Source organism: Gobius niger, assembly GCF_951799975.1.
Source record: "Gobius niger genome assembly, chromosome: 1".
NCBI lineage: Eukaryota > Metazoa > Chordata > Actinopteri > Gobiiformes > Gobiidae > Gobius > Gobius niger.
This window is the reverse complement of record NC_136852.1, coordinates 16,373,520-16,397,496: the sequence shown is the minus strand read 5'-3', so window position 1 is coordinate 16,397,496 and position 23,977 is coordinate 16,373,520. Positions and strand designations below refer to the sequence as shown.

Below are 23,977 nucleotides of genomic sequence, written 5' to 3'. Positions count from 1 at the left end.
CGTTATTTGGTCTTTTAGCTTTGACTGCCATCGTGTGGTCCTTTGTTGCACAACATTGTGCACAGTACCCGGAACAAAGTCAGGGGAAATATATATCTTACGGGGGAAATGCTAAAATCGTTTCAATATAGACGCACCTTAAATATATAAATATTAAAGTCAGCCATTCACTGGTAAAAACTAAAAGTCGTCGCCCAAAATGACCAGTGACCGAGTGAAGGGAGGATGACGTCAGACGCTGCGCTGTGCCAGTGGCGGAGCGACGAGGCATCTAGCATCTTAGATAAACACATTAAACAGGTGTGTATTGGGCTAGCATAGCAGTTTCTGGAGGCCACAGGAGGCGCGTCTCTTCCCTTACAGCAAGTTTCAACATGTCTGAGACATACGGTACGTTTTGGAGAGCGGGCATAGCTTTGATTTGTGCTAACAAGGCTATCGTTACATGGGGCTCGGGCGATGATGTGACAGATGACAGGCAGCCAGTGCACCAAGTTAGCTCGGTGTGGAAGCTAGCTCAGGCTAACATGTCACTGCAACCACAAGAGTCCTTTTAGACGATATAGCACGATTATTACGGTTTGTGTTTTATCGTGTGAATAAGTACTTTATTCACCCGGTGTCCCTAACGTCAGAGAATCAAGGAAGCAGGGCAGGCCTGCTTCCTTGAACGCAGTTACTTTAACATATGGTAAACAGACTTAAGTAAACATAGAGAAAGATGTTGTAGTGCGAGGATATGTATATGAAGAATGGGCCGCTGGAGTTGTATCTGTGGCTTTAGTACTTTAATATGTGACTGGTCGTACAGTAGAGGGAAGTACAAGCTTGTGCTTCAGCTCAGCCCACACAGGCTTGTTGTCTTAGAAAGTTTTGCATATTGTTCAGGTCAATTATTACTCCGAGTCTCCAAACGTGTTTTCTGGTATAGTTAAAATGATGATAGTTGAAAAGTACACGCGTTTTGCATTGGGTTAATGATGTGTCCTTTCGACCCAGTAGTTTTGATATGACAGACCATTAGATCATCACACACACTGTCCTGACTGGCCTGGTCTATGACACTTTATTCCAGCAAACTCAGTGTAAAGGTGTCAGCGTTATGTTATCAGTGCTGTAATACACTCATTCATTTCTTATTCATTGGGCTGTCTTTTGATACTTCTCTATCAAAATAGTATAGTAACATTGTATTTAAGTTATCATCAGTCGTTTACTGTAAAAAAAATCTTTAGAAATAATCTTCTAATCATGCAAATCGCATATGTTTATTAATGGCGTGGCTTGAATTTAAAACTAAATAATTTTTACCTCAGTACATCTGTCAAAGGCTAACAAAAGCATACAATAATGTGTGTCATAAGTGGCACATTATCCAATTAGATGTAAGGTTTGGTGATTAAAAGCCTAAGTCGGGCCATTCAATAGGATTAAAGGGGAATGCCTTGGCTCGTCTCTGTGGAGAAGAGAGTGGAGGAGGAGTGCACTCTCCCTCATAGCCATGGTGTATTGATCCAAAGATATTGTCTTTCAGACTTCCTGTTCAAGTTCCTAGTTATTGGCAGTGCTGGAGCAGGCAAGTCCTGCCTTCTGCATCAGTTCATTGAGAACAAATGTAAGTTCATTGTCCCATTCTTGTATACTTTTGTTGTTGTTTTTTCATCTTCTAATATCGGGCCAGTCTCACATTTTTAATTCAGTAATTTTGTGGTCAGCATACCTGTAACTGTGTTTTTAGTGTATACTGTAAACTGTATTTCTTACTCTATTTAAAATTTCTCTTGCAGTCAAGCAGGACTCCAACCACACCATTGGAGTGGAGTTTGGTTCAAGGGTAGTGAATGTGGGAGGAAAGACAGTAAAACTACAAATATGGGACACCGCAGGGCAGGAGCGCTTCCGGTACCAGCTCTGTTTTTGGATATGTTTTCAACCACAATGCCGTACTTTTAACTTCACTTTGACTGTGTCCAACTCGTCATAATCACATAAAAAACGTTTTTTGTTTCAGTTCTGTGACACGCAGCTACTACCGAGGAGCCGCCGGTGCTTTACTCGTCTATGACATTACCAGGTACCTGCTGCTCAATAAACTGGCTTCAGTCCCAGTAAGATAGTATACTCTAATGCAGGGGTGTCGAGGGCCGAAATTCAGCCTCCACGGTGGGTCGTGGGCCGCATATATTGTAAAGGACTGTGGCCTCATAAATAACATCTTACACTTATTGCTCTTTATCAGCCTGTGTCACATGTTTCTCAAAGTGCTACATAAAGTCATTATTCATTCACTCCACACTCGATGGCAGCAAGTTACTATTGTAGCCACAGCCGTCCTGGGACATACTGACCATTTAACACATGGCTGTAATATGCTGTTTATATCCTGATCTCTTATTATGCCAGTGCCCTCTGCTGGACACATGTGGAATTCTTTACTTTTTAAAATTTTAGCTGCCACCTAGTGGCTGGAGTGAGCAAACTGGTTATTTCTTTAAGAATCAAAAACTCCGCACAGGAATGGGCTAGAGACTTACTTCAAAGGGCCACATTAAATCATTTCGGGCCTTGGCATGTGCTCTTAAGATACACATAAGTACACACAGTCTGGTTGCATGGTGCATTATGACTTTATGTACAGACCAATAAATGAACAAACACATGATACAGTTTCCCATGATTGACCTATTTGCTAGAAAGTATACTCAAGAAAACGGCCCCACCAGATGTTTGAAAATGATGTCACCCGAGTGAACACATCTGTTGAACATTATTTGTGGACCCACACCCTTGATTTCACCTCCTGGGACACTGCGATTGCACTCCACACTTTATCCGCTGTGTTTCTGTGTTTTCCTTCAGCCGCGAGACCTACAACGCTTTGACCAATTGGCTGACAGACGCACGGACGCTGGCGAGCCCGAACATTGTGATTATCTTATGTGGCAACAAGAAGGACCTGGATGCCGACAGGGAGGTGACCTTCCTCGAGGCTTCTCGCTTTGCTCAGGAAAACGGTAAAGCAAAACTAATAAAAGAAAAATAAATCAAATGGATTTCTTATGTCTGTTTTTTTGGTATTATTCCACAGAGCTGATGTTCTTGGAGACGAGTGCTTTGACTGGAGAAAACGTGGAGGAAGGTTTTCTAAAATGTGCCCGCACCATCCTCAACAAGATAGATACAGGTAACACCTCCCAGCCATTTGTTTGCGAAGGAGGTGTGTTTGAAGCAGTTAGTCTTGCGGACACATTTGCATGCTTTCGACATTTAGAAGCCGTGATGTCTCTGTTTAAAACTTAACGCCTCATGTAACTTTCATTGCTTTATGTGTTTGCCGGGCCAAACGATTCAGGTGGGATTTTGGTTCGATAGATTTTGACTAGTCTATTTATTTTCCCTAGGCGAGTTGGACCCAGAGAGGATGGGATCAGGTATTCAGTACGGAGACGCTTCACTGAGGCAGCTGCGACAGCCACGAAACACCACCACACAGAATAAGCAGCAGTGTAGTTGCTAGGGAATGCAGGCACCCCTCATTTCAACCCCTGGCCCATACTGACCGGACACCCCCTACAGGTCAGTGTGTCCTATTGTCAAAGTTATGTACTTAACAGATCGCCCTTTGTTTGAGCTTGTTCTGGTTTTGTCTAATTTTTATTGCCTTTTTCTCTCTTTGCAGATCAAGGTGATTCTGGCCTGGGTTTGTGGGACCAGTACTCTCCCGGGATCACCTGGATTATATGGAGTAATCAGTGCGGGCCGACACCCTGCACTAGTTTCAGACAAAAGGGGGGGGGTCATGGCTGTGTGCGGACAACGCCCTGCCATTTTACGTTTTTTTTTTTTAAAATAATATGCTCATATCTGCTTTGCACATAATGGTTTCTATTTAAGTTATTAACAGTTTTGCTTTTCATGATCACTTAAGCTTCATAATCTGTTTTATTTTTCTCATTTTAACTGAGCCGTACCATAGACGCCTCCAGTCCTCATATGATGTTGACGTTTGACTGCAAGTTGAGACAAATCCTGAGAAAGTAAAACATGGCAAATAGCAGTTTCTCAAGATTTGTCTGCTAACAGCTGCAAAAGTCTGCCGGTAGACTTGTTGCCACTGGTCCTTTCATACACTCATCCACCCATGTAAGCCATGCTTTTCTATACATGTTGGTCTTTTAGATTAGATAGATTATTAAATTCAAATTGGATTTCTGGAAAAGAAGTCAACTAGAGAGATATGGAAGTAATCTGGAAAATCAACTCAACACCGGACCAATATGCAAGAAGAAAAAGGCAAATCAGAGCAAAAATGGCAGCGAAACAAAGTTCTTGTAAATTCCCCTTAAAAGTGAAATGGGTGAAGTTTCAAAGCACAAAAATGTTTTAGTAGATGCTGTTTTTTTTTTTATTGCTGTGAACCTTCTTACCAATGTTTATGACAACTTCTGCACTTTTATAACCAACTCCAAAACAGGAAACCACATTAAGGTTATGCCTCAGTGCCATTCTTGAAGTATATCCTGCTACCCAGTTACCTTATCGAAACGCGCCATCGGCCATGGTGTATTTGCGACTTTTCAATCGAACACTGAAGGTGAGGGAGACTTTACTTTACAGCACAGTAGTAGGATCAATACAGCTCAATAGCTAGTGATAATAAGTGGTAATGGATTTTGTCACCCTGTTTCCATGTTGTTACCAAGAAAATACTAGCCATTTTCCCCCCGTAAGTACAGTCTTTACATTGAATTACTACCACACCGTTGCCATGCTATCACGGTGCAGTAAAGTAAAGTGCTACCCTTGAGTTTAATGCACTGCTATAATTGTCTTAGTCACTGACGGCAGGATTTACCGACACAATCATCCAAACACTCCAAGCCACATTGGCCGACGCAATGCAAATTTCACACAATATCGCTGGTATCCTCTCGCTCCCTCTGCAAGTGCACTTTTACTTTTTTAATTTTGAATTATTACGCTGTAAGTATAGAAGTGTACATTTTACTTTACTTGAACTGTAATATTATTAGAGTATACCCGTAGTGATCATTTCTTACTCGATAACAACTGATTTGCGTGTGTTTCACGTCAGTTGCCGCACTCCTGCTGCGTGGGATGGTTTGTTGATGGCTCGCTGCTGACGTGGTTGTCATGATAAAAGGATGTCGACTTCCTGAGCAGCGGGAGGCACTGATCAGTCTGATTCGTCTGTTGTAGCACACAGGTCTTTGCATCTTTATGAGCCTAATTAAATGGCAAACATTCATTTAAATACATTTGTTTTTCATGGTAACTTCACTTTGACTCCAAATCAGTTGTTGCTTAGTAACAAATGTGTTATGTATGATAAACCTGCATACTACTGTACATCAAATTAAGCTGTAAATAAGAGTTGTTTATTGTTTGTTGAGTGACTGTTGCTCTTTGACTGTAATTATGCAATTTTCAGTAAAGGTATTGCTTTTCAGTTATGTTTTTGTCTTTGTTTTCCTCAGCACACAGTAGGAAAGTGTATTTTTGTAGAGCACAATTCTGTAAGTAAATCAAAATGCTTCAACTTTTAGTTTACATAAGTGTGGGACGGTAAAGTAAGAGTAGGCTACCTGTGAGCTTTTCCTTCACTGCATTTTAGTGCAGCGGTATCTGTATCTGATCTGTGTATCAGTGGTGGAAGAAGAGCTCAATATTCTTTAGTAAAAGTGCAGATACAAGACCAAAAATGTACTGAAGTAAAAGTATCTGATAAAAATTGTATCTGATAAAAAAGTTTTTTTTTTTTAAGTTAAAAATGAATGAATAAATGGAGAAACAAAAAGTATGCATTGTAAAATGTAGTTTATAAGTAAAAGATAAAAGTAAGGGTTTAATGTGTAGAATTTTTTAATCATTTGAATCTCGGGTCTAAACAAGTAAATCACTAACTCAGGTCAAAAACAGGAACTCAACCAGATCTAAACCCGGACTAAACTAGGTCAGGTCTAAACCAGATCTAAACAAGGTCTGAACCAGATCTAAACAAGGTCTGAACCAGATCTAAACAAGGTCTGAACCAGATCTAAACAAGGTCTAAACCAGATTTAAATAAGGTCCGAACCAGATCTAAAAAAGGTCCGAACCAGATCTAAACAAGTTCTGAACCAGATCTGAACAAGATCTAAACCAGATCGAAAAAACAAGGTCCGAACCAGATCTAAACAAGGTCTAAACCAGATCGAAACAAGGTCTAAACCAGATCGAAAAAACAAGGTCCGAACCAGATCTAAACAAGGTCTAAACCAGATTTAAACAAGGTCCGAACCAGATCTAAAAAAGGTCCGAACCAGATCTAAAAAGGGTCTGAACCAGATCTGAACAAGGTCTGAACCAGATCTAAACAAGGTCTAAACCAGATCTAAACAAGGTCTAAACCAGATCAAAACAAGGTCTAAACCAGATCGAAACCAGGTCTGAACCAGATCTAAACAAGATCTAAACCAGATCGAAAAAACAAGGTCCGAACCAGATCTAAACAAGGTCTAAACCAGATTTAAACAAGGTCCGAACCAGATCTAAAAAAGGTCTGAACCAGATCTGAACAAGGTCTGAACCAGATCTAAACAAGATCTAAACCAGATCTGAACAAGGTCTGAACCAGATGTAAACAAGGTCTAAACCAGATCGAAACAAGGTCTGAACCAGATTTAAACAAGGTCTAAACCAGATCTAAACCAGGTCTAAAGGAGTAAACCTCTAAACTGGGACTAAACCAGTGAATCCTAGAGAGGTCACACACAAAAAAAAGACGACTTTTACTTTTAACCCAATTTAATGGGTACAGGCTCTAAAATGTAGTGATGTTGAAGTAAAAAGTATTCATCATAAAATGTACTTATAATTTGTACTTTTTATTTTGTTTCTGTAACAAGTGTCAACTAAGCACTACATTTTTAATCTACTGGAACATTTTTAAACTTTTGGGTTAAATGCTGTTATTCTGAATACAATATATGTAGGCGCACAGTTGGTCAGTCTAAAAGCTACATTAAAGTAGTAATCAGAAACAGGTTTAACATTTGCGAGAGCCATTTCTTCCTCCCCTGTATATTGCCTACTGTACTTAAAGTATGTCCAGCACTGAGGAGGTTTCACTTCATAAAACTTAAGTAGCAGGATCAACAGGGTCTTGATTCATTTCTTCCCAGTCTTTTCAGAGGCGGTGAGGCGGCAGAGGTTAGTATATCAAAGCTCTTGTGTGATGAAGAGTAAATGCCTTTTATATCAGCCTAGTCTAGATTTATGTCTTAGGTCGATGGAGCAACGCCCGGTGTGACTTAATGTAGCTGAAGAGGATATGTTGACTGATTTATTGATCTTAGTCAAATAATCAATGTACCACAAGATGGCGCCAGCACACAAATAGAAAACACCTTTCGTCTGTGATGGCAGTTTTCAATTCACTTCATTTATTTGTCTTGGTTATTTACAGATTACTGGCCAGCTTAACTGGGAGATAAACAGACACTCTTCCATCCACAGACTTGCACACGCTGACAAGGAGCAAGAAAAAAAAAGACGTGTAACACTGAACAACCATTGACAGCTAGATGGTAGATGGTTGAACATTAGTTGTCCATTAAGGGAAAGTGAAATATCCAAGTTCATGGTTGTTAAAATTATGATTAAAAGCCCATTAATTTCAAAAGGAAATGCCTGTTTTTGACACTGAGGAGAATAGAGAAGATCATCTATCTGGAATGAATGGATCACAAACAAATGCAAAATACACATATGTACACAATATTCAAAGTAAACATCACAGCACTGCCTCAAGTAAAATATATCTTTATATTTCCACTCACACGCCTCTTATTATTTAGAGCATTGGTGAATAAATGTGACTAGCAGACACCACTTACTGCAAACTGCCATCTGAGTAATGCTACTTTGATTTTCAGTGATGGCAATATTTCTTTAGCCACAAGGGCATTTGACAGAGCACCAAATGAGTCCAAAGGCAAACTCTTAAAAGGATGAGTGTTCAAAAGAGCCTGAACAGTGGTCAAGCATTAAAATGCATGGGAAGCAAGGCATAGCCATACAAATTATTAAGCTTATGCCAGCAGATTGCTTTAATGTGGTGTCTGTTAGTAACAGTAGTGACAATTACTGTATATGAAAGGGGGGAGATATGAAAAGAGTAACTAAGGAGTAAAAAAAACAATTGGAGACACTCAAAATGAGAAATGACATCTATGTTGAAATGATCAGCAGTCTTAGTGGTTGGCTTCAGCTCGCAGCACTGTCAAAATACTGCCACTTAAAGACTGCCATGACGCAAATATTACAATTAAATGCATGTCTATACACTCCTGGGCCACAGAGGGTCGTTTGCAGTGGAGTGCTTGGTCACAGGATTGGACAGTACTGAAAGATGGTCTCACTCAAGTGACTGCAGCATGAGGAGCTGCTTGAGCACCTTGGTCTGACTCGTCTCCCTGATTTCTCCGGCTAGGAACATCTCATCCACCACGGTATAGACCTGTAAGAGCCAAGAGCAGACAGCTTGAGAGGGGTCTGTGATGATTACAGTGATACAGTTCTATACTAGACCGCAGTTCTTGCCCTTACTGTGTGTGCACTATGTAACAGTCGTTTCTTGTCTATAGAGTGATGACAGACTGACTATAACAGAGGTTGCATGAGGAGTTATTTGATAGTTTCAGTGAATGTAATTTATTCACTTGCTGTACTGCTAAATCACAGACTGACACGTGGGCGATGCCGTGTTAAGTTAAGCTTGTGGGTGTTTTAGACACCTTTGGTAATTAGCAAGCAGAGCAACAGCAGATCCAGAGGACTGTGGAGCTGTTAGTTGCTTAGCATTTTACGTCGACACCTATTACTGTTGCCAATAATACTGTATATCAGTTTTCATGAATTGTAAAGATAAACTTAATCAACAACTGTCTCAGTTACATCTTTACCTTGTAAAAGTTGAAAACCAGATCCAATTCACACACGTTGTGAAAGTATTCATTCAGCACCTTGAAGAAAGCAGACATCAATTTTATTAAAAAATAAATAAAAATAATACATTACACATTAATCACAATGCACAGTTGTTGCACATCCTCAACAAAATGCAGACTCTGTAGTAACAGTGTGGCACTGGCGAGGCTGGCAACGGCAAACACCTCCAGAAAAATATAGCAGTTTAATACAATTGTATCTTTTGTAATAGTTTTCTACAAGAGATCATTTGATTTGTATAATAATGTAGTTAACTTCGACAATTCAAACTGCACTTCTGATTAAAATGGAGAACGGAAATTAAGGTCACAAAGCACTTTCCAATGGACAATTCTTTATTCACTCCACACAGTGGTATGTGCGGCTCCACATCTGCACCAACAAGCCCTCCGACCACCAGACACCGCTCACACATCCAGGCTACCTGGTATTCCCTCACGGTCTCCACCCCTGGTAGTAATCCTACTCAATTTACGAGATCTGACGAGATTGGGCATCCACAAGGTGGTCTGGTTCCAAATAATAAAACCTTGCACTTTACAAGCTTGAGTTGACAAGTTTCATTAAGAGCTGGAAGGCTATTGCAGCCACAGCTGCCATAGAGCAAACAGATCTGCTATAGCCCCCTCCAACCACCACCCATCACTAACTTTGCATTCACACAGGCGAGTGAAGTGTCTCGCCCAAGGACATGATGACAGTCTCTCTGCCAACAACCTTGTCCAAGCTCACAATATTTTACACATTTTATTAAATCAAAATAATACTTTCCATGTCATTTAAACTTTTTGACTAACACTATGATTCAGAGTCATGTTGTTGAATTGTTATCAAACCCCTTATATTGGAGGTTTGAGTGTCTGCTGGTTAAAAGTAAGTGCCTCTTCTTGGATGAGAGATGAAATGTCCAACGCTTAAACAAGAGTAGAGAACGGCTTAGAAACCTTTGTTTGAAATGGAGAACCTCTATTTTACTAAGAGCTTGCACAAACTCATGGCAACAATCTTCATTCATCATTTTTCATCACTTGAGACCAATGGATAAGAAAGTATTGAATAATAATTGAAATAAATGTTCATACAAGTTCAGTGTTTGGGGCAACAAAGCTCATTCTCAAACTTTACAGCCAACAGTGGATTACACTGCCATTTTTTCTTAATCTTTTTTTATTCAAGCCTGACAAAAGGACATGTCAAGTCAGAACAAAACTTTAATTGTTCTAAGCCTTGAGTTGAAATCAAAGCCACATAAAGGTGACAAGGCTTGTACAGTATAGAGTAGATACTATTGTATTTACTTCAACCTATCTAAAGCAAAAGAGATGGAAAACAGGAGATGGTGAACTTCCAGGAAATGAATAACAGCCATTCCTAAAATCAACCAGACCATGACAACTAAATCATCATAGTTCATTTACTAAATCTTTACCTCTACAAAGTTGTGGATTCCCTCGAGGTATGCCAAGTTGTTATCCGTCACATCCACGCAAATGCAGAAGTAGAGCCCAGCATAGCGTCGGTAAATAATCTTAAAGTTTCTGAACTGTGGGAGAACAGAGTATCACCAAAAACAAAGGCTTACACAGGAATCTAGCAAAACAAAGCAAGGTAGCAATTCTAAGATGTTTGATCCAAGACTTTACACGGTATAGACAATTTTACAAACTTAACACATGCAAATAAACTGGAAAATTGATTTTGTCGACTATTCGGAATATCAAACAATTTTTCCAACTGTTTTACTAACCTCCACAAAGTTGGTGTGCTTAGCATCCCGCACAGTCACAACAGCATGGACCTCTTCAATTAATTTCTGTTTTTCATCATCGTCAAACTGCATGTACCACTTGGCCAACCTCGTTTTGCCAGCTCGGTTTTGGATGAGAATGAAGCGGATCTATGAGAGAAATCACAACAGTGTTCAGCAATGTGAATGAATAACAATAGTCTGTAACTCTTTATTTCTAGGCCTGTAGACTATATTTGACAGGACAGCTCTGGACGAAAGTGGGTGAAAAGCGGGGAGAGACATTCAGCACTGGGGGACAGAACAGTGCCAAATCCACAAACCATCGATCAGCTGCACAATAACATCCAATTCCGATACAAATAAAATCATAATAATAAGCTCAAACCCATGGGCGTTAATTTGTCCATTGCCTGTCAACTGCTTTGATCGATCAGACCACACCCAGGCCAACTAGTATGTTATATTCAATTATTACATGTTTAAATGACCTTACTTTACTTGGGGATCAGTATCTTTCTGTGAACAAATGTAGTGAAGGCAACATTATGGTTAACATTAGCAAAGTGGCCTCTACATTCCACTGATAAGGTTATTTGCGAGCTCTAAAGCTAGCGATTTAATGTATACACCAAGAAATCACCATAGTAGAGCTCAATTGTGCAATACGTACCATTTTAGTTGCCTTACAGTGAGTCCCACACGCTGTATTTTAGTAACTGTACAATTTATTCATTAAAATGTCCAATCGCTCGTCCGCTATCCTCTTGGAGCTAACAGGAAGTGCTTACGCTACACTTCCGCCTATTGCATGATGGGAGTTGTAGTTCTCTTGTTGGCGATTAACGTAAAACGCAGTACATGCAGAACTACAATACCCACAACCCTCTTATGACGCTTACGTTTAATCACATGAGATGCAGGAATACGTAAAAAAAATATATATATAAAATAAAAATAAAATAAATATATATTTAATTTAATTATACATCAACAACAAACTCATCTGAATCCTGGACCTTCAAAATCTAGTATAACAAAAATAAAGTGGGACAAACATTGGGACATACCTTTAGGTTTGCTGCTCTTACACGGGTTTTTGGCATAATTTTTGGACGGACTCAGACATGTATTATTGGACTTTTTTCACAAGGGGTTTTAAATAATACAGAAACAGCAACATAAATAATGACATGTTTTGTAACATCAATCACCTCATGACACAAGAAGCACTAAAATTATCCTCATATAATTATTAATTTATGAAGCTAACACAAGCTAATGTAACAAATTAACACATTGAATGTCATATCATGTGTCACCACAGTCATCTCATCATGTCTATTTATAAGATAAGAAGATAAAATAGAAGAAAAAAAGGTGTCCTGACTAGTAATTAATTAGCACTGTGTACCTTAAAGGTTCACTGTGTAACATTTTGGATAATTTTGTGCTCAAACATGCTCCTAATGATCAGCTAGACACAGCAAATAATAATTTTGCAGTGGGTAATCAAAGAATGGATTTGGATGAGGACCAATTTCTCATATTTGGCTGCCTATACAATGATCTCCATGGAGACGAGCTGGAGATGTCTCTGCTCCCAGTTAAGTTACAATGTTGGAGAGGTAAGTCGCAGAAAAAAAAATTCAATTTCAATTATTAAAACATATATGTAATGGGGGAAAAACGCTTGTATTCTGTTCTGCATTCTGTTTATTTATTTTTTTATTTTTTTCATTTTTTATCAGAGTAGTATTTACTCTCTCTTTTTTTTTTTTTTTTTGTGAATTTTATTGTGACAATTACAAAGAACAAACAGACAACAGATCTCACGTGACATTAAACCAGAAAACTTTGAGTAGAATTTCATAGGCTGTATTGGTAGGCGTACTGGGCGGGTGTGTGTGAGTGCGTTTATGTGCATGTGTGCATGTGAGAGCTTTCGTGTGTAATGGGAAAAAAATAAATAAAATTAAAAAAGACGATAAAAAAATTATATTCAATTATAATCATTGTTGTCATTGTCATCATCAACGCCTGCATTCTGTTTATTTATTGTTCTAATATTATGTTTATATCTAAACATATTAATTTCATCATATATCACAAATGTAAGTACATTTGCATATTTCCTTTAATAGCAACACTGATCCTGACAACATGACATGTAACAGAAGTGGATTATCAGGCACTTTGACCTCTACTAATCTCATTGTGTAATTGAGGGCATGCAAATATTGCAGGAAAAAATGGTCTAAGGCCATTGGACAGAGCACGCAACTCATGCACACAGAGGTCACTGTCCTTGAATCTCAGACTCACTGTGTTTATTAAAGGCTAATATTTAAACTGGTCTTAAAGCCGCACACAGCAAAAATATACTGAACATTTGTGTTTTGACATTTCCAATGAAAATCAAGCAGTGCTTTCTTTATTATTAAGGAAGTTTGTATATATAAAAACAGTCAATTATGAGTGTCATAGGAATTGATGACTACTCTGTAGAAAGCAATTCAGAAGAAGCACGGTGCAATAGTGCAAATGACAAAGTAAATGATCCAGATTTATGAGTCTGTGGAAAACACATGCTGTATTATTCAGCAGCAGAAACGTTTACTTTAATAACATGATAAATGTATCGCCTTCAGGGTGAATAGACATGGAATAAAAGAGTAAACTATGAATGAGGATTGGGAAATGGAAAGGCACATAAAATGACAGTCTGTAGAGTGTATAGAATCAAGTTAAAGTGATAGTCTGTAAGTTTGCAAGTGATGAGAGATAGAGTGAAATTTGAAAGTAAACAATCCAATTCCTCCCCACCAGAAAGCCCTCTTAGTTTGCAAAATGAGGAAAGCAGGAACAGAATCTTAATAAACGATCAAGCCCCTCCCCCTTCCCTCCTGATTGGACCTGACAGGCTGGCTCACAGGAAAAGCTCGTCTCATTGGTCAATGCGGGAGGAAGCCAGACTCTGAGTAGTTGCTGAGATCCAGGATGGAGGGGAAAAAATAAAATCTATCCTATATTATTATTACTCAACATCAAAATGTAAGACCAGGTGGTCGATTTAGCGCATTTTATATATATATATATATATATTTTTTTTAAACATTTAGACTTCCAGACTATCACTTTAATTTTATTATTATTATTATTAATTAGGCTAATGAATGTATTAATTTATTTAGGCTATTTTGTTTTTAACTCTGTACATAGGAAAAATACAAATCAACTGACTGACTGAAATAAGTGTTTGGACCTTGGCTAGGTATTTCTCCGGGTTTGAAAGTGCAGCCACACTTTAAGTGCGCGTGTGTTGTAATTGTGCCCATGAACCGCTGGGCGAGACTCTCCGCGTGTGTACCTCTATGTGCGCATGGATCGTGTGAATGGGAGGGAGATGCTGGATTCGGGAGAAGGTCCGCCATTATTGGGAAGCTGAAAAAAAAAACAGACTTGTGCACACCGTCACACATTGAGCCTGTCCGGGGCTTAATGTTAGGAAGGAAAACATTTGACAGAGGTGGCGATCAGTGAAAGCATTTGCGATTTTTTTGGCGACGCTCGCTAACCAACCAACCAACCAACCGCGTTTCCTATCGTAGCCTACGGACTGTTTGATTTTTTTTTAACACAACAAAGGAAATAATAATTGGTCTAAACAACGTGGTGGTGAAGCAAGAAGGGAAAACATACTGAAACAGCGCTTTTGCAACGCCTCCCTCTTTCTTTTTCACAAGGCGATCCCAGCCAGAGAGTTTTTTGAGCAGCATTGTGCGTTTTCCTGCGCGAGAATATACTTGTTTTATATCCCTTTTTCAAACAAGGAGCAAGAAAGATATGCAGGACGTTTCCACAAACTTTAGACACAAGAGCACTTAAAGCGGGAAGTAATGGACAGAAAGGCTGTTTAGAGAAAAAAAAACTAATCGATGTGAGGCTTTGCGGGGAGTGCTTTTTGCGTGTTTTCGAAGTCTTTCACCCGGGGACGCAGAGGAGAGTGGACTACTAGGACACAGCAAGGAATGCTATGGTATGTATCCGACTCTTTGCCTTTACACCAAATTCTACATGGAAAAGGTTCACTCCTTATGTTTAAACAGGCTCTAAAACACACGCTAGAGGCGTTAGTTTGAGTGGCTTGTCTTCCCTTCCTTCCACTGTAGCCTGCCTGCCTGGATTTCTACGAATAACAAGAAACTGGGAGTCGACCCATTTCCCCCAGGGGCTCGTGAGATTTGCAGAAATAATAGTTAAAGCAGTAATTATTTGAAATGGTGACGCATAGTGTTACATTGTGGCACTGTTGAAGGCACTGGTTGGTTGGACATGCTTGTTTAAACACGGAGTTTAAAGAGGAGAAAGGGGCTCATAAAACTGATCGTGTCTAAACATAAAAAATGTTTGTAGAATAACACCTGGAATGCATTGGTCTGGTCAGGCTTAAAGGAACTCTCCTGGACTGTGTTTTTTTTAATGTAAGGGTTTCAAAAAGCTGCCTCATAGAATTAGACATGACTTTAGTAAAAGACTTGGGCTCCCGAACGACCTCATTTGGTCATTACTGTGGGTGTCAATTGTAAATGGTATTTGTTGCCATCTCTGGTTTAATGGTGAATGTCCAAATGCAAACAGATTTAGGAAGTCTTTCTCTCAGTTTCAGTTTCTACCATGATATGACAGTTTTGGTGAAGAAGCCGGGCTGATAGAATGGCTGCTAAATGCCAGGCTATATCTGTGAGAATTCCATGGCGTGAATGTAAAAATAGTTATTAACAACACAAGCATTATCATCATTTGGTGTCATAAGTTGATCTGCACAGTCCAGTGCTCTGGCAGCCACTCCCTATTTGTCAGAGTGCCTTAACTGGACTTTGCCACTCTACCTGTTTTTGTTGAATGTCATATCTCTACTTTGAGCTGGACATTTTATAACCTTTCCACCAAAGAACTGATCCTGTTTTGACTCATTGCAGTAAAGGGCACTGGTCCGCCTATATGCCATTGTTAAAACCACAAAGCAACCCACAGAAGCACAACTGCCTTGTCCATATGGATTTTTGAGTACATCCTCTTGAAGCACATCTGACTCATAACCTCTCCCACGGTGCTTACGCTTTGACAGCTCTAACTTCCGCCTTTGATTAAAATAATTATAAGAATGTAATGGAATTAAACATGCACGCGTCTGAAGAGGCTCTCTGTGCTCTCAGGTAAATGCATTAGCAGCTGTCAGCACTTGTGTCCTTTGCTTGATTGGGCCCTTTGCTGCGCAGTCACTCCTCTCCAGGAACACTCTCTATGCCCTAATCGCTGTGCTATTTACCCAAGCACCAGCTATAGCTACCGGAATAGAAAAAAAAAAACAATTTCAGTCCCGCTGTGTGTCTCATGGCTGGGCTCTCTGGGCTGGGGCATGTGTCCGGGATTAGACGAGGCTGGCTTTAACTCGGTTGAATATAGGGCAGTGAGGGGAGATTCTGCCCCATATAGCAAGAGATAAACATTGGGTTTAAGTGTTGGGTGGAACTTGACTGGACATGTACGGACTGACAAGTGATTTACTGTGTTGGTTGTTGTGGTAATGTGGCACTAAGGTCCTTTTGTAATGGCAAAAGGAATATTTAAAGCAACTTTGTGGTGTTTAAATAGCTACATAACATAACACTAATCTGACCTTGTTGATTATAGTTGATATTATTGTGTATGGATTAGTTTTTTGACTGATTTGGACAGACTATGTAATCCAACAACAAGGAGTGACTCACAATTGTATTTATTTATTTATCAAGGTTGATACAATCAACATAGTTACAATTTATGTTTGCAGCTGATGCGATGCATGAAGAGCTCTTCACGCCATTCCAGAATCAATGCATGAGGAAGGGCATCAGATGTTAAACCCAAGTCACTAATTTAAATGTGTCTGAAGCAGACATTGTTGCAACTCTACACAGGGTAGAGCAAGAAGAAAAAGTACAATGACTGATACTATAACATGGAGAAAGCTACTCTTGTATGGACATTCTTGGTTTTGGTTTGTGATATGTCATCTTGAAGTTTGTATTTGGATAATACTTTGATTATGATAACCTCCATTTTTCATATTGTTTGCATTTACAAGCCTTCTGATCTCAATTTGGCCAAAAATAACTTGAGTTATGCTTGGAGGGGCTGACAATATTTGACTTAAGCAATGAATGTGATGAGTCATTTTAATTGAGTTTTGGTGGCCTCAATCGGTAATCTCATCAGAGTGACTGAGAGCTTTATTTTGATGTGTTTTTAGCCTGCGATGCCACTCAAATTAAATGTGCTCTGGCTCGCACTGCTTTATTTCCTGTGTCGGCTCCGGCTTTTATTGCTCCACACCGCTGTGTGGATGAATGGAGGTGTTGGCTGCCTCTATGTAGATCTCCCAGTAGTGTACCTGTCAACACCGGGGGGAACTCCATGGAGAAACCATATCTCCGATCCTGGAAAACTGTGCTGCTACAGGAGAGGTCCTCCTTGTGAGGCTGTGTTAGCCTGTGTTTGATGGAGAAAGGAGCTAATTATAGCGGGCAGCTTTGGAGTTTGCTGGACCAGATTACAGTCACTCTCCCCTCAATGGCCGCCTTGTTCTAGTTGCCGATTTATTAGGCAGAGAGAAGTGCATTCTGGGATGATTGTATCTGAATTTCCATTAGAAAGTGTGGCTTGCTCGGGTTGAACTGAGATTCCCTGTTTGGGATAGCCCGCTCATTACTGATTTGCAGATGGGGCAGAGTTATAGATAGATAGGCTCTTATTCTGTTAGGGATGAACTCTTTATCCCCAATGATGGAATTATGTATGAGGGAACAAACCCCTAATCTGATATGCCGAATGTGCCAAGTATATCCCTAGAGTCGGAAAGAAGATAAAATATTACAATTACTCCAGGACAAATGTACATGTTAAAAATTACCCTTTTAAATAAGATTGTGTTTGCGCTCGCTCTCCTCAAATCCATTCTAGTGTCTTGCTTTTTCAATACAAATGGATTCAGTGGGATACGCCGGTGCAAAGTTAAAGCTTATGATTTAAGGCTTTAATTGTGACCATGGGGCCTTTGTCTTTTACAAAACCCTTTTAGATGTGTTACCAAAAGGAGAAGGATGCAGTTTGAAAGCGCAGTGGCCATGGAGATGAAGGTAAACCGCACAGGAGCGATGGCCTCTGGACGTGAACAGCTTGCCTTGGCTTTTGCAGATACAATTACACAGCTCAGGGGCAAAGTGAATGGACTTTTTAGCTGTAGGTCTATTGGACTTTGGAAAGGAAATCTAATTGCAATATCTTTTTATTAAGTATTGCACTACACTATGATTTTAAAATACAGATTCATTTCATTTTACATAACATATGAGAGATTACTGAGATCTGACCCGCTAAACTAATACAAGAATCGTATGCATTTCAGATCTAAACTACTGTGTTATCACTTCTCATACCTGATAAATTTATGTTGATGTCATTGGATATATTACCTCAATAGCTATTTGATTATCGTGCATTAGAAGTGCAATTACAGTATGATTTGTTCAGACGAAAACAACACAGGAGTTTTTGATGGACGCATAAAAGGCCTGAGGGGTGAGTGTGGAAAGGAAGAGTGTGAGCAAACCTGGCCTCGCTGGCAGTTTGTGCTGAAGGCTGTGTTCCTGGTATGTGCCCTTTCAGCTGTCTGCTCAGGGATCATCCAATCAATGACGGCCAGAAGTAACCTGCCGCTTCCTGATTGGCCACAGCTGAATTCCATGAGTCAGCAGGTCCATAGATAAGATGTTATGATTGAGACCAGGGAAATTAGGTCACTGCTTGGAGTTTAAAAAGTTCATATCCAGTAGGAATATTCACTACGGTTGTATGTATGACTTATGTTTTTGAAATCAAGATTGAGTTCACATTAATGCTTTTCAAAACTGGAACATCAATGGGCCAGTATTGTCTGATACGCAAAGCCCATTCCTAGCTCATGAACGGGCCCCAGACTGCGTTTCCTAAATTGGGCTGCAGTTGGATAAATTCCCCCGTCATTGTTTGTCTCTCTCTCTGGAGATTCTCCTTTGCGGCGCCCCTAGGTTTCCTGCAGGAAGTCCACCTACGATAGCTGCCGGTGTGTTTGGAGAGTGACCAGCTGGTGGGAACGAGAGGGGGAGAGAAAAAATAAATCATAATTCAAACATGCCACACAAGTTTTTGTTGTTGTAAAGAGGATGTAATTTCTGTCAGGTAAAGCATGCTGTAATTTGTCGTGACACGTGCTCTTTTATGTGTTAAGGCTTGGTTAGCTTGTTGAACCGGTCTTTTGAGCCGCCTCCGCCCTTTGATGATGTTTTAACGATTACATACTAGAAATATTGCAAAAATGTATGATACCACTCACCAGATAATACGCACATTAATCTAAATTCATGAATATTTGACTTCCTAACTGATGAGCTGCATTTAGATAGCTGTCTTAGCCTCAGGCATTGTAGAGATATTTTAAAATATAAAAGTTTAGCATTTGAATGTAGAAAATGTACTCTCCTTTACATCTATGTTTTAAAGAAAGATGTGGTACCAATACAAATAGCCCAAGAGAATGCAAAATATGACTTATTAAAGGGATAGGCCACCGTCTTTAAATACTGAGATATGTTCTTAGCTTAGACGAGTTGATGCGTACCTGTCTGGTCTTTACGTGTGTGCTCAGTCACGCAAAAAGACCAAAGATGTTGTTAGCATTTAGCCTCTCCTCCTAGATATTACTACGCCTTGCAGTATAGTACCCCTTTTTATTCCGGTTAGAAAATCGACATATTTAATTTTGTATGACAATACTTGGATTGTGTAACGAATCACGTAAAAGTATGTAAATAAGGAAACATGGAAGAGCTTTATTGCTTCTAACTTCACCCCCGTTTGGCCCCATAGAGGAGAGGAGGAGAGGCTAAATGCTAACAATATCTTTGGTCTTTTTGCGTGACTGAGCACACGCATAAAGACCAGACAGGTACGCATCAACTCGTCTAAGATCAGGTAAGAACATATCTCAGTATTGAAAAACGGTGGTCTATTCCTTTAATGATGTAATCAGTGCCCTCCAAGATACTGTTTTTGTTAATAGCTGTTGGCTTGCCATTTCAGATAAGGATATTCTCCAAACATGATGCATACTGACAGAACGGTAAACATAGTGCTCAATCTGCGTGAGCCTCTGCTGCCATTTATTTGTCATGGCATCTGATGCGTGTAGTTGCTGACAACTTGATGGAAAGTGTCTTTTGCAGGATTCGGACAGAAGGAGAGCGACGCCGAAGGTGGCAAGGTGGTCCTCTAATTAAAGCTGGCAGTTTCAATCAGCTCCTGAAGAGGGTGATGAACAGTGAAAGAGTGGGAGATGATGAGAAACGGGGGGTAGACGACCTAAGCCATCAAACTTGTCACACTTTGCAAACTTATTTAATCATTATCGGTTGTTTTGTTTCCCTTCCTTTGGGTCCTCTTTGCCCGTCGCTGTCCCTCGCTGTGATGTTATTGTCAGCTGTGGTTAAGGACACAGGAAGGGCACCACCTTGTCATTAGATGTTTGTGTGAGATGCCACTTCAGGGCAATAGAGGCACCACTGAGTCGGCTTTCGGCATCTCCCCAGTGAACATGCACCGACACTGCGTCCAGACTGCAATCACAAAACCAAGGCATTTGGCCCACAACCTTTAGAAATGTTGTCATTTGCTTTTCTGCGTTTGAAGCTAGCCTCAGGTGTTTAACATTTGTAAGTTTATGTTTGGAATATGATTAAAACCAAAAATGCCATTGATAAATAAAGGAAAATGTTTTGAGTTGTGAAGGTTGAAAGTAAGACGTACTGGATGACAGGTCGGCTTTTATACACACATGTCTGATCGACAGTGGCTGACCTGGAGTCACCTCTCGTGTGCTGCTCGGCCGCTGCCCGACAGTGAACATCATATTGTCTTTTAAGGTGAGACGATAAGGTGGCTGTTCATGGTCGTTTGTTATTCCAGAGGGCGATAGTGCAGGAGCGTCACATCGCTTATCACTGCCCCAGTCGGAGGCCTAGGCTGATGAGTAAGCACTGCCCAGCTGCAGGACGCCAGGGCCAGCTCGTATTGATCACAGCAAGCGCCACCGCTGTCATCCACACACCACTTAGCTAATGATGTCCATGCGATTGTCTCACTGGGACAACGGCCATAAAACAGCGTCTGCTCGCTGTGGTAATACAGAGAGATGGATCTTATGGATGGCAAAGGCACTCTAAAGCTATTGCTAGAGACAAGCGCAGTGTCATTCTTTACTGTAGTTTCTATTGGAGTCCATCTGCCTGTAATAAAGGAGTGAGACGTCTGTCAGTCTGGAGAGTGTCAGGCTACTGCTGACCTTGTTACTCTGATTTTTTGTGTTGTGCAAACAGCACTTATGTTTTGACCAAATGTTATCAGTGATGAATCACCTTAGAAACTTGAGTCTTAAGAGGAAACTCTCATGAATGATAGACCTGCGTTTTATTCTGGAACACTATAAATGGATTGCGTTTTCTGGAGGTGACACGAGTTGTTTCTCTTCTCAGTGCCATTATTTCCCAGGATGCAATTGGGGCCCCAAGGTCCATAGCTCTTATGTCAGAGTTCATTTCCTGCTGCAGTGCTGCAGCTCCTGAGGATCCACCATTTTGTAACATTCCTGTTGGGTTGGTTGAAAAATGGACCTTAATCCATCACCCATTGTCTGTTCCTCGAGAAGACATTTCTGTATGCAAAATAATTTAGGAGCAATCGGCGTAAACAGTATTGTGAAATGAGCACTAATTTAAAGCAGTTTTAACTTGGGTGTATGTTTAATATAACTTATCATAAATGTTTATAGTTTTCTATTTTAAATGTTCACCTCAGATTTGAAACGCTTATTTTCAGTAATGATTCATCACTTTCAAGCTAGTGCAACCTTTGCCCTGGCTGCGTCAGATGTGACTGCCCTGCACGTCACACGTACGTGGTGCAGATAAGAGTCACAGAAAGTTGAAGAATGTAAACATGTTAGAGGAGTTGTTTTGGCTTTAAGGATTGGCCGTTATGGGGACAGGCTCGCCGCAACACTCTTGAATTAGTCACAGTTGTGGGAATGGCGGCCGTTCTACCCAATGTGGCAGAATGTTGTTTGTCAGGTCAGGGCGAGCTGGGCCTGGTGGAGCATACATTACACTCACCGCTCTGCTCGCTGCTATATGGAGAATTGAAACCTAACCTATATATTTATTAAAGCCTTTGGAGACAGTTTGTCATAGAAACATTGCATTGTCATTGAAAGGCAGAGTGATAACTTATGATTTGCATTTGTTTTTGGAGATTCTTAGAAGCAGTTAAATGGTAAATGGACTCAACTTATATAGCGCTTTTCTACCTTTATCAGGCCCAAAGCGCTTTATAGTAAGGAACCAGTCACCCATTCACACTCTCATTCATACACCAATGTACGCAAAAACAGACAAACAACAAAGAAAACCCTACCCCTCTCTATGCAAAATGTACAAACGACAATAATCAGTCCTGTCCAGTAGAGTTGAAATGTAAAAAAATAATGTCTCCAGTTCCATGTAGAGCTTCCAACTATGAGTAATGTATCAACAGTGTCTCATGGAGTGGATGTATAGTGTTTGTAATGTAATGCAGCTGAGCACAAGCAAAGTACATCAGGCGAAAGCAAACATCACTTATTAGACATCCGTTCGTTTTGTCGTTTTGTCACTCTGAGATGATCGCATTCTGACCATTCCATGTCACTGACAATGAACCAGAGTTTTCCCTCAGTGTTGAGTTTCAGATCGTAATGACATTTGCCCTTAGTTACATGTCAGAGTGAATGTCTAGAAATTGCCAATTACTTTTACTATTGGAGTTCTGTGTCAAACCTTTGCCCAAATTGACACCAACGAAGTCACTGGAATGATGAGACTGAGGCTCCTATTATTTCTGCCCCCCACTGCGTGTACATATGTATTTGTGTGTGAGACTGACATCAAACGCCAGCCACAAAGAAATAACATGAAGAGAGAAGCACGACTCTGTGAAACCGAGAGAGGTTTGACGTGAATTTCATCTCAGGAATCCTGTTGTTTTAATAGCAACACATTCTTTGTTATTGTGCGCCATTAAGCTCAGCAGAACCAACAACTGCAGAGACCAGTGTAAGGCCAGTATTGCACAATGCAATGTCAGACCAGGGGCAATGTCCATGTAACGGTTCATGATATAACGAGGTAATTCAGTCACATCAACAAACATGATTTTAACACACTGGTTTCTCTTGTTCGTAAGCTGCTAGTCTGTTTGTCCTCTGTGGGTTCTATATTTGGCTTGTGACTTTTTGTTGGCGAATGTCCAAGTGTTGACACGATCTTAGTTGCTCTACTAATTTTTTTAGATTAACACATCAATAGCCAAGGAGTAAGTCTGCTTATTTCACATACATACATACATTCCCAGCTATGAAAAAGTATAATTTTTGAGTCCCCAGTCGGTCAATGGTTGGCCGGAGCAGATCAGATTCTTGGAAATTGTGTAACTCTTCATGTGCAGTTTTGGATCGGGGACAACAGCCAATATCTCTGTCCTGTGGTTTTCCTCCGCCCGCGTTCCCAGAGGTCGAAGTTGGCTGTGGAGACACGGGTGGGTGATGTCAGCCGCTCCTCAGGGCACCCAGAGGTCCCCCGGAGGTCTGCTGAGGCTGGGCAAGCAGCTCCCAGCGGAGAAAGGGAAGCGGCGACGGCGGAGTGCAGGAGGAAAAGAACAGCTCATTGTTTGTTTTTGCACATGTCAGTGAGTGAGAGAGGAACACAGGAAATACATAGTTTTGAGCTGATGCCAAGAGGTGCTGTGCAGTGTCAGTCTAGCATTATTATTTTTTTTATGTTGAAAGGACTAGGGATGCACTGATACTGGTATCGGATATCGGAGCCAATAATGGAAAAAATACGATAACGGGTATCGGCTACAGTTTGGCTCTAAATGCCTTAAAAATACAACTTTTACCACCTAAATCTAAGTGAATATGGGCATGCTGTATATCGTTTTAAAGCTAAGAACCTGGAGAATTAGTTTTAACCTCTGCAAACATATTTTTGATCGCCGTGTTAGCAATAGCATGCTAAAGCTAGCAGGTGCATGTTAATGCTAGCTAAA

At 40.3% G+C, this 23,977-nt stretch overlaps 3 protein-coding genes across 4 annotated transcripts in view; 2 read left to right on the top strand and 1 right to left on the bottom strand.

Moving 5' to 3' along the window:
• The first annotated feature begins 243 nt into the window (after nucleotides 1–243).
• rab4b (RAB4B, member RAS oncogene family) lies at nucleotides 244–4,208 on the top strand. Its single transcript, XM_079561533.1, has 8 exons — nucleotides 244–390; nucleotides 1,535–1,615; nucleotides 1,788–1,902; nucleotides 2,012–2,074; nucleotides 2,860–3,014; nucleotides 3,089–3,184; nucleotides 3,402–3,576; nucleotides 3,680–4,208. The coding sequence occupies exons 1-7, from the start codon at nucleotides 375–377 to the stop codon at nucleotides 3,515–3,517; spliced, it is 642 nt and encodes a 213-aa protein (XP_079417659.1). The 5' UTR covers nucleotides 244–374; the 3' UTR covers nucleotides 3,518–3,576; nucleotides 3,680–4,208.
• Nucleotides 4,209–7,404: 3,196 nt separating this feature from the next.
• On the bottom strand, nucleotides 7,405–11,546 carry ap2s1 (adaptor related protein complex 2 subunit sigma 1). Its single transcript, XM_079556296.1, has 5 exons — nucleotides 11,433–11,546; nucleotides 10,760–10,909; nucleotides 10,442–10,555; nucleotides 8,967–9,026; nucleotides 7,405–8,521 (listed from the first exon to the last, which is right to left on the bottom strand). Exons 1-5 carry the CDS (start codon nucleotides 11,433–11,435, stop codon nucleotides 8,420–8,422), a joined length of 429 nt encoding a protein of 142 aa, XP_079412422.1. The 5' UTR covers nucleotides 11,436–11,546; the 3' UTR covers nucleotides 7,405–8,419.
• Nucleotides 11,547–14,119: 2,573 nt separating this feature from the next.
• The window catches only part of arhgap35a (Rho GTPase activating protein 35a), a 59,540-nt gene continuing 49,682 nt past the window's right edge, over nucleotides 14,120–23,977 (top strand). For both annotated transcript variants that reach the window (XM_079556161.1, XM_079556160.1), the window contains exon 1: nucleotides 14,120–14,798. The gene's annotated coding sequence lies outside the window, so the exon portion shown is untranslated. The remainder of the gene's footprint in view (nucleotides 14,799–23,977) is intronic.